Source organism: Labrus bergylta, chromosome 10 (assembly GCF_963930695.1).
Source record: "Labrus bergylta chromosome 10, fLabBer1.1, whole genome shotgun sequence".
Lineage (NCBI taxonomy): Eukaryota > Metazoa > Chordata > Actinopteri > Labriformes > Labridae > Labrus > Labrus bergylta.
Genome location: NC_089204.1, coordinates 21,901,399 through 21,915,285, shown reverse-complemented (window position 1 = coordinate 21,915,285; position 13,887 = coordinate 21,901,399). Strand labels below are relative to the sequence as shown.

Sequence of the window (13,887 nt, the reverse complement as noted above, 5' to 3'; positions counted from 1 at the left end):
AAATTCAAAACGGATAATTTTTCTCAGTGTTGTAAGACTTATGCAGACTACAAACAAAGGACTGGATGGATTTATTTCACATTTCGTGGGTCAGTAGACACTCAGGTTACGCACATATATGTTCAAAAAACACTGTCAAAGTGGATTTTTCATAATATGTCCCAGATGATAATAAAAATAGAACTTCATCTTCAAATTATTTTTATTGTAGTTGTCATCACATTTAAAAAGCATCTTGTTTTTTGGTTTTTTTAAAGGTAGTCACAGGACAGCCCAGGCCAGTCATTTCTGTCTTGATAAATACGCTCGGTGAGGCAGCAGGCGTGTAAGCCACAAAGTGACACTGAGTATGATTCAGACGTTTCTCACACGTAGGAACTGAGTGTACTTTTATGATAACTCAGACTATCTTAGCACTAGAAGACAAGTGAACAATAGGGAAATGAGAAAAAAAAAACACATCAGCCAACAAAAAAAAAAACTAAACAGGGTGTCTATTTATTTTACTGTGTTACTCCCTTCTATTCTGCTGTCTCCTCAAAGATCTGCTCTCTCATGTAACTTAACCATATTGTCTTTTACATTGATACACTAACCAATAGCCATGCTTGTCTGGTTACTTAGCAAATATAACTCTGCGTGTGGCTTATAATACACTGTGTGTTTAAAGATGCACAGTTTATCTAAAGCCTCAAAACTAAACTTTTAGTATAACAGAACAAGTTGTCATAAAAACTATTTGTCTGAGTACAAAAGTAGACTGTGCTATAACATTGTTGCTATTGTGTGATAACATGGTTATTACTCAGACAAATGCCTGTTGAGCCTGAATTTTATTTTATTTTAATAAGTAACAAGCTGCACAAAAACATTAAACATTACGTTGATAGTGTACAAGGGAGTGATACATGCTAGCTACTCTAGAATTACTTTGCACTTTTGTAATTTTCTTATGACGGCACGATGGAATTCACAATAAAACGCATGAAATGTGACTCATCCTACAGACGTCACTGTTACTTTCCACTCTTCGACACCGTCTGCACAGCCTTGATCCAGTCCTTTCTCTCCTCAGATGTGGCAGCCTGGAGGAAGTAGTGCGTCTCATCCGAGGTAATGATCTCAAAGAGGTTGCCGTCAATGTCGTATTTTTTGGCTGAAATCACAATGGGGGAAAAAAAAAAACAGAAAAAGAGACTAAAGAGATGATTTAAACATAAAAGACAGTACATGGAATAAAATGTCCTCGTCCCTGTGTGTCACTGTGTGTCACACAGAGAGCAACAAGGGCGTGTGCATCTTATGACAATGGCCTCACTTACCATCAGGCACGTACTCCACAGCCGTGACAACAGACCCACGGAGATGAATCGAGCCCAGAGGGTCATCACCCTGGTGATATAGAGAACGAAACACACAAAATACAAATCTTCAGTGACTTACAGACATTGTCATTTACATTTTCTTTCATTTTTCAATTCAGAGTATGTACCTTTGTTGGATCATAATAGTGCATATAAGCAGGGTCATCCCTCAATATGAACTTTCGAACCTTCCAGTTTCTTCTCCTATGTCCCTGTGAGAAAAAGAAAACACAACACTTCTCAACTTTCTTAACTGCAACAGCCCTCGACATCAAGCCTACTCAGTAAATGTAACTTCCTCTTTCAAACCCTACAAATAACTTCCTAAATTCAAACGACTTCAGAATCAGAATCGGGTTTTATTGCCAAGTACATTTACACATACAAGGAATTTGACTTGGTTTATTGGTGCTAAACAATTAACAACGAAATAAAACAGAACTAGCAACAACTTAAATAATACAGTATAAGAAGATATTACAATATATAAAATAGAATTTAAAAAATCTAAAATCTAAAAAATAAAAAACACAAAATGTACAAAAGGTGCAATGTAGGAGCTGTGCAGTGGACTATGAGAAAAAATCTTACAGTGTGTGTAACCTACTCACAGAGTGCATGTAAGGAAAATACATTTTAAGTCCAGTGGGCGTTAATGTAACTTAAAGTTTCCTCACTTTCCTCACAAGACAGCTGTGTGTAATTTTGGAATACCTGCTGTGACCGTGGGGGTAACTTGAAGAAGGGAACACAATGTTTCTACTTTGATGTGCAACATTAACACAGTGTCACTGTGGCTTGATTTCTGACTCACCTGCTTGAGTAAACAGCCCTGTTTTATGATGTTTCCTCTGAATTCTTCCTTCAAAAGCACATCTTCATCACTTGAGTAGCCCTCGCAGAAGAAGCCGCTGTCTGCCTGCAAGAAAGCACAGACAAGGAAACAAATCACTGGCTGTATCAATACATGTAATTTATTATTCAGACCCTCGGCCTTACCAACATTCATCTCCCTGTAAAAACAGGATTTAACTTCATATTGAAGACATCATTCTCAGAGTGATACCTTTTTGACACTTACAAAGTAATATAGCGCTTCTGTCTGATCTAAGAAGGCTGTTTGCTCTCCACTCTCTGCTCCCTCTTTTGACAGGTCACTAGCCGGCAGGAGAAAACCCTCGTTCATGAGCCCTGCTGCTAACATGAGAGCCTCAGGCCTGTTTCTCACTTTGTTCTTCGAGATCAGCCACTCTACCACTGTAGCACCTGTGCAAGAAGAGGGCAGGAGCAAAAACAAACGTTTTGACTGTCTGAGGGGATATTAGAAAAGCTTCCAAACCTGTAACATTGCAAAAAGAAAGAAAGCAATACCTGTGAAGCAGTGGTTGAAAACATGATTCTCCTGCTCCAATTTTAGCTCCCTCACTCCATCATCCTGGTCTTTCATTAATGTGTACAGCTCACTGAAAAACAGCACAATGTGAAACTGTCAAAATATATCGCCACATTAAAATCCTCTCATCAAACACGTGATTGATCGTTTACTAAATCCCTGCCCAAAATGGAGATTATCCAATCGTGAATTTGCAAACATGGAATAGTACTGCCTTGACAAGCTTCACATTTAGTCCACACGCTGAACAACAATGCTAGCTTTATTGAATTAGCCTACCTGTAAAACAAAGTGTGTTGCTCTATTACCCTCCAAAACACTTTACAGCAAGGTTTCTTGTCTGCAACAGATTGTTTTCTTCTCATTCAGAGTTAGCTAGCTAGCTAACTGTAGCTGATAAAATCAAACGACGACAGTTTAGCCAGTCAACTGCAAGAACTAGAGATTTCAGGCTTGACAGAAAGGTGTGAATACAATAACATGAATAAAATAACAAAGCGCAGGATTAAACTGAATAATCCTTTGAATAAAGTCAAGGTGTAAAGATTTATTTCCACCACCAAGAAGAATTGAAAGAAACATACGCCAGGTTGACTTGGTCGGGCAGGCGAATGGAGCGTCTTGTTGATCTCCTGGCAAACTTTTTTCCTGCCTCAAGGCAGGTAATGGCTCTCTTGATGTCCTTGACCCAGCACTCTCTCTCTTCCACATGTGAGGCTTGGAAGAAGTGATCCTGCTTTTTCTCCGAGGTTACCTTGAAAACATGCTAAAGACGGTATACTATGTCAGCCATGCTGTCAAATTTTCTTTTTTTTCTGCGGATATTTAAATCAACATTACATTCTACTTTTTAAAAATGATTATATTACATCTTTTGAGTTAATTAAATCCCCTTTATTCTTAAACAATAATCGTAGGCTTGACATTTTGAGACTGCCACTAAGTGCTTTTTTCATAATTTTTCAGCGGTAGCTCAGATTTGTCTGCAGGTGTATCTGACATTTTCTCACCATCCGCTTTCCGAAATCCTGACAGGGACTGTTGAGCGTAGCTTGCTTCAGCGGAATCATTCCTTTTGGAGAACGGTCTGTTTTCTTTTTATAGAACTCCAACGCATCTTCTGACAGCACCACCCACACTGCCTTCCAGGAGTTTAGCACTGTACCCTGAGGATCAGTGAGATGGATAATAACAGGAAGCAAAAGTGAGCAAAAGTGTTAAAGTATAGGTTGTATGATGGAGTTGTTTCAGAGGGAATTCTATAATGACTGGAAACACACAGATTTAGATTTAATCCTATTCAAACGATCCCTTTTCCAAATGTAACCAAGAGGAATTGTACCATACATCAAGCATCTTCATTTTAAATGGTGACCTTCAAATCCCAGGCAGCATGCAGGGCTTTGAAGGTCACCAGTCACTGAAAAATAACAAAGCTGGACATAAAAAGAAGATTTAACATTTTGGAAGATGATGCAACATCAAAAATACACAAATAAAATGTTATTTTCAAATGACTGTTACTTTTGCTTTGTGCATGGAAACATGAAGTGAAAGAGTATGCAGGCTTAAAAAGATAAATAAGTTATTCACTGACTGCCTACTGCTTGCCACTTGCATGAAAATGCAGAAATGAATGTAAAGGCAGTAGTTCTGGTAACACATTAGGGGAATAGAAATCACTGGAATTGGAAACCACCTGCTGTAACAAATTGAATTTGTGTTTATATTTGTTCCCTTTCACCTGCTTTGGTTTTGAACAAACTTCCATGCCCTGTTGGGTTTGCAGTGGGCTCAGCTCCTGCCATTCCCTCAGGGAATGAAAGAATGTTGTTTCACTATTGGGACTTTTTTTTTTAGCAAAGAAGGTGTGCTTTTTCCGCAATGTGTTTTTGCTGTGAAAGGCATGATGTGTGAAATCAACCACAATATAGTGTCGGGAAATCAGCTTCTACCTCCTGGTAATTTGTCGTTCTCCATCTTGTCATTTATTAACTCTGTTTGTCTGTAAAACCCTGCTGCTCGCTTACACTACCAAACAGCGACAAGTTTACCTAAAATCTCTCATCAAGGGCTACACTCCCTCCCGCCGATGAACTCTGTTTGATCTGCAGTCTCTTTGCACCTTTAAGAAAAAGCTAAAGACCCAGCTCTTTCATGAACACCTTCGCACTTAATGATGATGATGTATGACTTAAAACTGTTTGCTTACTGACGTTGTTTCCTCTTTTCTAGATCCTTGCTTGTGTTGTACTTACTCTCTGATGTACGTCGCTTTTGATAAAAGTGTCTGCTAAGTGAATTGTAGAATTGTGTGTGGCAGGGTATTAAACTATTATTCCATAAATAACAGAATTGACTACTTTTTACACCATTTCTTTATACTTCCATTTTATTTGTATCTTATCTATTCTGTCTCAATTTGTCAAATCACGAGTATTTCTTGCCTTCTCCTTTCAATGTTGGAATGCAGTCTTTTTTTTATTCATACCATAAAGAAATATTAGAAAATTAAAACACAGCTTTTCTTCCCATTTCACAGAGAAATTCGATGAAGATCTCACATACACCACTCTTTGAATGAAAATGATTGAAAGCGCCTTAGCCATCTTAAGTTATAAAAATGATGCACAGCTATCTTGTTTTATAGCACCTTTAGTGTCGTCACACTATCAATGATAAATGAAAAATAGCTTGATCATCACTAAACATTAAATGAACAAAATAAAGGATGATGTATTTACTGTCACGATCACTTTACAATGAAGGACAAACTAAAAAAAACATAATTCTTCAAAGACAAACGTGAGAAAAAAGCTGATTACTTTGATGCAGTTTATGTGTTTGTGTTTTGGTATGCAAAGTGAGTAAAGAAGAAAAGTCACAGTTGGCATGACCGAGAGAAACATGTGGTTTAGCACTTTCAGAGTGAAATGAAAAACTCTTACCACACTTTAAAAAGATAAGATAATGGAAGGTGCAGGAAATGGCTTCCACGTTTTAGTTCATGCGTAGCTGCTCTCGGTCTGTTGTTGAGTATATTCATGGCATACAGCAAAGGACATGTTTTGTTTCATATTCTATCGTCTCTTCTAGGAAAGCTTTGCCTAAAACAGTGTCGCTCACCCAACAAAACACATTTCATATCATGCTTTCTTGTTTTAGGCAGAAGCAGGAAGTTTTTGGTGCGACTGAAGAAGTGGAGTGTTTATTAATGTACAACGTTCCTCTGGGGAACTGGTTTATGTTCCCCAAATGCTGCTGTTTGTATTGTCCAGACTTTTTTGTTGCTGAAATTTTCCTCTTTATTTTGGTCAAAGTTTGATTGACAGATCGACAAGGACGCCTCTATTCATTGTCTCTGTTAAAAAAAGTGGTTCTTAATCAACGTTTGCAATTATATTCTGTGACGCAAACTTTTGTTGCAATTGACTTTGCCATTTTATGCTTTTTACTGTTTTTATCTAGCAGTCAAGTAAATCAACCTGGACAGTTTGACATTAATACAATGCAGAGCTACAGAAAAACATGTGTATTAAACGGATTATTTTTCATGTAAATGTCATTTTGCATTCTTTTTTCATGGTTATATTTCAAATCAATAAGAACTCAGTTTGTTACTACAAAGCCAAACCTCCACGTCTCTTAGATTCAGACTAGCTACACTTGTTACTTCTGTTTGTTTTAATAGATAATTCACAGTTTAAATTGGAAAAAAATAAAAAATAGATAAGTACAAGTGCACTGCTACTAAACTGCTAATGATCTGGATATTTTGTCCTGCTGTAGATTTCTTACCTTTTTCACAAGGTATCCCTCTCTGATCTGTTGCGGCTCCATTGCCCTGCTGCCCTTCTCTCTGCTGCAGTCTATTTAAACTTTTTGTCACTTTTTGAGTGACTGACAAAGACACTTCCCACCCACCCAATCTGCCTCCCTTCCCCTCCCCCTCCCTCTCTTGAAACCACCAAAAGACCAACAGACACACAAGCAGGAAGTTGCTTGGGTGTGTAACAAATATGAGTGGACAGTAAGCTTCCTCTTCCGTGTGGTATTATTAGGCAAATTACTGTTCGGCTGCGGTCTTACGTTATAATTATAAATATGTAACAACAGCACAGAGAGTAAATAGAGGACATTTCTCGGCAGTGAAAGTATCTCTTTAAATTTGCGATGTGCAGTTGATCAAAAACAGAACCGACTCCCTGGTGTGTTGCGAAAGGCACGAGACACAAACTTCTTCACCATATTGCAGTTTTCCTGTGCACCGTATCTGCACATGCTGACTCTATATTCAGCTGCAGTATGACTAACTATGAGTATGAATTAGTAATGTTTGGCTACATCACACCAGCTGACCTTTGCTCAGGTGACCTATGTTTGCTTGTAAAAAAAAAAAAAAAAGTTCCTCTTCCCTAATTGCTCAATGTGGCTGAGGCGAGCTGTAGTTGCACTGAATTTGGCACAAAGACTTGGAAGAAATAAATCGAACGCATTGATTCACTGAACAAAATGTTTGTTACAGTACAGTCTATACACCATTAGAATTACTGGACTGTAAGAGTTTCAACAGCATTCATCAGAGTTAACTCACGCCTTATCGAGCATGTGTCACAGTCATGTAGTGTCACAGCCATGTAGTGTCACAGCGTGGAGACATTTCTCGACATGAAAGGAAGTGTGGTTATCTGAGCTGTCAACTCCCATCAACGCCATGAGCCAGCTGTGTGTGTCAGTGGAAGAACTTGAGGTTTCACAATGAGATGACTGGCAGAGGAGAAACACTGGGTGCTCTGTGACAGAATGACAGCAGTTGGAGGTATTTTGGAAGATAGCAGAACCAATACCTACAGAGTCGTTATTGTACAATTTTAACTTTCAATATATGCTAAAACAACTGTATGCATTTTACTTGTTTTAACGTCTGTGTCCACATGTACAAAAATTATTTACACATGACAAACTAAGGTATATGTATATATACATATATATATATATATATATATACTGCTGCTGCCTTAAACCGTTTTATCATCAAATGAGAAGACCCCCTGTGGATGCTCATCAGCCTAATCCAGTGTTTTTCAAAGCGGGGGTCCTGAATGAATAACGATTATAAATAATAATGATTTTTAATGGTTAATACAAACAAGGAAACTTATTGTTTTTATATTTTTGATTGTTAGCTACAAGGAATTTTAGAAAAAGGGCATCCGAGCCAGAGACTTATGCTATATTGCGATCCTTGTCTCCCTGGTTTCCATGCAAAAAAAAAAATTCAGAAATCTCCTGCTTTCCAAAACAAAGCAAAAATATCGAAAATAAAGTTAAAAAAAATACATTAAATACAAAAACCTGAAAAAATCTGATGTTATCTTCTTAAGCTAGCTGTTAGCTAAGCTGTCGCTTGTCTGTTGATGTTTATGAGTTTTAACTGTGAGCTCAATCAGTCACCGAGACCAAACAGATAAGCTTGCTTAACATCTGCAATTAAAGCAATTTCCCACCTGAAATAGTGCTGGTAAGGCTTCTAACTGAACTGCCGCTAACTTTAGCTCACTAGCTAACCAAAAGCCATCAGTTTAAATGGTAAACTCAAAATATGCAATGACTGGAATTGAAAGACCAAGAGAGTGTTTGTGCCAAGCCTACAGACAGTGTTCAAGAAAAACTCTGAGATGAGTCTTACAGATGAAACATGAGAACTAGTATTAGATACTAACATTAGAAATGATTTTTTTGTTGAGCTGACCCACACAAAATGAACAGTCTTAACCTCACATTTAACAGCCAATATGATGACAATTGGCATTTCCTCAGTTGTTTTTATCCCGTGTCTCTCATATCAAAGATATCTTGATACCAGAGGCATCACTTAGACTCCAGATTATTTGTCTTGTATTTGTTACACCATCACACGAATGTCAAGGAGCAACATCAGTATTAACAGTTTAAATGCAATGTTGTTAATATTCCTCTAGAGGGCCCTGTAAACACAAAGAAAGTGGGCTGTTCAGCATTCAGGGGCAACATCTGCTCTAAAAGGAGAAAGAGAAAGAGAAAGAGAAAGGCCATAGAAGGAAATGATCGGTCAGCAACATAAATGTCATGATAAGAATAGGTGAAAAAAACTTTACAAGAGTAAAGTTTGTTGCCGTTGGTTAAATTCACCATGCTTGGGTTTTGAAATCATTCATTTTCATATCTACATAATTTAAGCAACTGGAGCACAAAAACAAGCTGATAGAATTATTCATGAAGTATCTAATGTGTCCTAATCCATCTAATGGAAAGAGCTCCGTGCCTCACTTTAATCAACCAGTGTTTTCATGATAATGCTATACTATTAAGAGTCACCTTCTGATGATGATCTCATTTCTATAAACACAGATCATGGGACATGCCGTCCTCTACGACCGTTGCATTCATCAAACAGGGACACTAACCATACTGTTAGTCTGTCTGCTTTGAATCATGCTCTTCTCTTGCAGTGAATAAACATCAAGAGAGCGGGTGTTTATGAGTGCAGTGATGGATCTTCGGGCAGAGAGTTTCAATAACTGCCAACGACAGAGTTATATCTCTGAGGCTCAGGGTATGGAATAATAATTTCTATCAAAAACAAAGATGGAAGCGAAGAGTACACGACATAAACATTTGTAATCTTTTAATCCAATTAAGTACAGCCGTCAAGGGCGTCTTCAGAAAGAAATCTAAACGTACGTATGTCCTTGTGGCTGTCTGCATTCATCAACCAATCAAAAAAGAAAAACATCTCTATGTCCTTCTACAAAGGCCAGAAAGTCAGTGAACCTTTTTTTCTTTACAACATTAAAGCAAACAGCAAAAAGAAAAGGAGGCTAGAAGTTATATATAGAACTAATATGTAAGAAAAATACATAAATTCCTTCATATATCATGTTATATCAGTCTCTCCCTGAGTTGCGGAGACTTGGTTCACAAGATTGGGACCAATATGGGGTCACAGTGACTTTGAACTTTGACTGTTTCAACTACAATCTAGTCAGTGCAACTTTGACTCTTTTTGAACTGGGGTCAACTGATGTCCCCTCAAGGCGTTCCTGAGATTTCACAGTCACAGAAATGGGACTGGAATAATGCTCAGGAAAGTGCATTTTAGCGACATAATGAGGTCATAAATTAGTTGTAATTTGTCTTTAAAGATTTATATAACTTCAGAATTGTCATCCTATTGAAACTATTTTCATGGGAGTGTTAATGGTCTATAGTGATAAGGTTGAACCTCACGTACGGAGGCTAATAGTCCTCCAAGCGGGTGGCCCAGGTTCAAGTCCGACCTGTGAATACTTTCCTGGATGTCCTTCCCCACTCTCTCTCCCCGGTTTCTGATTCTATCCACTATCCTATCAAATAAAGGCAAAAGCCCAAATACATATATATTGTGACTGTGGCATAATAGGCACAGAGTTATTGAGTTAGTGTGAGTTTCTCAAAAATGCTCTTTGTGTCCTAAAGCCATATACAAACGGCGATTTCTGTGTAAGTTTTCAGTCATCAAGGTCAAGGTAAATTCAAAGCTTGATGCAAAGGCAACTGGACTGCAGATCTCGAATATGTTTCACCTCTCTTCTGAAAGGCTTCTTCAGTTCACACCTTTCTGGTGGACGGAGCTAGAAATGTAATCCTGTGTGGCTATACTGACATTCTGCCTACTTCATACTCAAGTAGTTTAATCGGTCAAAGATCTTCATGACATCATTCTCTTCATCCTGTTAGAATGAAATAGGTAAGTCTCAAAAAATTAGCCCATGAATTGTCTTTTTCTGGCAAGCACAATACACTATACACATCAAATATTTCAGTTACGCTAACCCGTGGACCTTACCCAATAAAATCTAACCATTATAAACCTATTCAGTTCTTCCTTTAGAGTAAATGCATGGTATGAAGTCATTCGTTTCTGAGAGATCAGGTCCACATAAAGGCATGATTACAAAACTGACAACCAAAACGTTCTTTTTACTGAAATAATGTGTCTGTTTTTCCATCGTGCACACTCTTTTTTTTTATCTACAAATAGAGCGTAAAGCAGTATTATGATGATGTACGTCCTGGGAATAGAAAGAGGAAACAGATCTGTCAGGATTCAGCTACAAGAGGAGTCATGTAAGGTACTGTAAGCATGATGAAACCAAGGAAACAGGACAGCTTCACACAAAAACCACACCCGCTCCCTCTTCTCCAATCTCACAAACCCTTTCCCACCTGAAATGACCTTTTAACATCCATGTCAACCGCCTGCCAGGAGCACTTATGTACGTAATGTACCATGACTATTATTATAATACAGTGGAAGTTTCTACATGATACATAAAAAGGTTCCGTGGAGGCTCCTGGTGGGGTCAACAGAGTTTGAAACATGTAGAATTGAAATCCTGTAGGGAGTGCAAATCCAGACCTTTTGTTGCACCTCATCCCCACATCCCTCCAACTTTTTTTTATGTAACACTGTCATACTTTGAAGTAAAAAGGTGAAACTTCTCTTCTCTACCAAGAAGTCAGAGTTCAATCAGTATTCGCCCCCCCCCCAAAAAAAGGAGTAAAACTTTTGCACATATTGGAAATCTTGATTTAACACAGAAAGCAGCTGTTAACTAGAACTAAGTGGTCCATTTATCTGATAAAGACAAAGATATTTCCTTCAGGAGTTGGTTCAGTAAAAAGAGGAGATTGAACACCTACCAGGTGGCCAGAGGCAGGGCTGGAAATGAATACTAATAGTGCTTGTTATCTGCAGGATTTAAAACTGTTAAGTAAAGCAACAAAGGATGATGGTCCATCAATGATGCATCTAAAGCTTGTTTGTAGTTTTAAAACAAATGGTAATCCATGATAGCTTTCAAACTACGTCATATATGACTTCATGATACTCTATATCTTAGGGCACTCTCAAACTAGTTCCAGTTGTCCGGTACCGTGCTGAACCACAATTGTCCCCGCCTCTCCATTCAGGGTCTGTCTGGCTGGCCTGCATGCACTGCTCCAGGACTGACCGGCCTGAGCACGGTAACCTCTTGTAGCCTACATAATGTCACATGAAAACACATGCATGGCATTACGCGATCATGAAGCGTGCTTAGTTTACACGACAGGCGAACTCAAAAAATAAAAAAGGACGCACGGTCAAGTCCGCTTCCACACATCGAAGAACAAGACTGCACTTACTGACTTATTTTGAGTCATTTTCCCACAATGGCTTTGTCAAAGCTACTGCAGAAACTTAGCAGAAAATACAATACAAAATAATGATAACTTGCTTCCGGCTGACCTTACAATCAATCATATTCTACATTTTTGAATTTTGACGCCCATTTTTGTTGTTTACACTTACTCTCTTTTGCTTACACTGTGAATGCTGTTCACTACATCTTCTCTTAGTTGAGTTGCTGTTCTTCTGACACTGCAAACACACTGACAGCAGTTTAGGGTCACTTCTGCTTGTTGCTCCACATTGGAGATCACTCTCATTTTATTTCCACTCCTCCTCCTTATTGAACAAAGCAATAAATACTGCATGTGTTGTTCCTCCTGCTGCTTCAGCCCTTTGCCATAGCTCTTGTTTTGCTGCCCAGGGATTGAGACGTCTTCATCCTAGTCCTCTGTACCTCACAAGAGCCATCAATAATTCTGCTAAGGAGTGCACTGAGCTGAAAATGGGAGGGGAGGGGAGGGGAGGGGAGCGGAGGGGAGGGGAGGGTGAAGCAGAGGGACAGTTGATAGCTTTTCCATGGCACACTCAATCTCTCCACCTCATCTCATTCCTGGTGAGCTCACACTCCTCCTTACATAACCTTCTGTTGTTTTTCATTTTGTGCTGTTTGGACAACAGGCATAGATTCTTCACGTATGTCGTGATGCAGGCACTTCATAACAGCTCATATAGGTGAAAGCCCTAACTTGCTGACTTAAAGTGCCCATTAATTAAACGTAAAAAAAAAAAAGGTTCAAAGCTATAAGAAATTGTATTATGTAATTTAATTAATGCTTATGAAACCTCTGAGCCTTTTTAGATAGATAACATTTAGATAACAAAATGGTATGTTTCTTCACACAGAGCTGGATTCAGCACTGTGATGATAACACAAATTTGATTTCTTCAAGGGTTCATTAATTAGTGTCTGCCTTGTACATGCTTTTATAAATCCCAAGGAGATGAAAATCCATTCATAAGGCTAAGTGTGGCCTACTGCTAATAGATGGCACTATAGTCCTCCCAAGGGCCTCAAAATTGTCTGTTTCCACACATCCCACTGAGCCAATACTTTATTTAAAACTCAGATCTCATGCTACCAGATGGAAGCAAATCTCTTGTATCATTAAAGATACATTAAGGGCTTTTTCACACCTATAGTTAATTTGCTTCGGTACAAATCGTGGACCAATTTGGACAGGGGCATTTACAAACCGACCAAAATGTGTGAGGCGTTAGGAAAACGCTCTCTAATTGGTCAGAACTTCTTTGGGAAAAATCCACGTAGTAAACATAGAGTAGTTGACTTCTGCCTGGCTGTGGCTGCTCCAAAAGCTATTTCCCAATTTCAAAACAAACACAAAACTACAGGGATTAATGTTAGCTCTGCATGGTCATCAGTTTTTATATTGTTTGCATTTATCACTGTAGGCAAAGGATATAATAGTCTGAAAACGAGACACGACTTGATATGCAGGGGTCCCCAAACTGTCTTGATAGGCTTCTTCGGTGACTCCTGCTCGTGAAGACGGTTCAGGAGAAAGGCACATGTCATGACCTGCTCATCTATTGAAATTGTTTCCCAAGATCCGCCAGGTATGCCTGTGGTCTTTAACACATGTGCAGCAATGACGAATAGAGAGGGCGTGCAATGGTTACCTCCTGTACTTTGGTCAGATAATGGTCTGTTCATGTTCTTACGACAAACAAACTGCACAGAGGTCTGTAGAGAGTAGACCAAGACCCACCTCTTCAATCAATCTGGGTACGTTGTTTGGCCCACACCAGGATTCCATTGACAGCTTTCACATCATTGCAAATCAAACATGCTATCTTGGCAAATGGACTTGATATCGTTTTAACCGAACCAAACAGGTTAGGTGTGAAAACGCCCTCAG

The 13,887-nt window shown here is 38.7% G+C and overlaps 1 protein-coding gene across 1 annotated transcript; it reads right to left on the bottom strand.

Moving 5' to 3' along the window:
* Window positions 1–184: 184 nt before the first annotated feature.
* Window positions 185–6,684, bottom strand: plek (pleckstrin). Its single transcript, XM_020630869.3, has 9 exons — window positions 6,556–6,684; window positions 3,768–3,923; window positions 3,342–3,523; window positions 2,736–2,827; window positions 2,446–2,630; window positions 2,179–2,283; window positions 1,493–1,576; window positions 1,323–1,392; window positions 185–1,156 (listed from the first exon to the last, which is right to left on the bottom strand). The coding sequence occupies exons 1-9, from the start codon at window positions 6,595–6,597 to the stop codon at window positions 1,017–1,019; spliced, it is 1,056 nt and encodes a 351-aa protein (XP_020486525.2). The 5' UTR covers window positions 6,598–6,684; the 3' UTR covers window positions 185–1,016.
* Window positions 6,685–13,887: the final 7,203 nt, after the last annotated feature.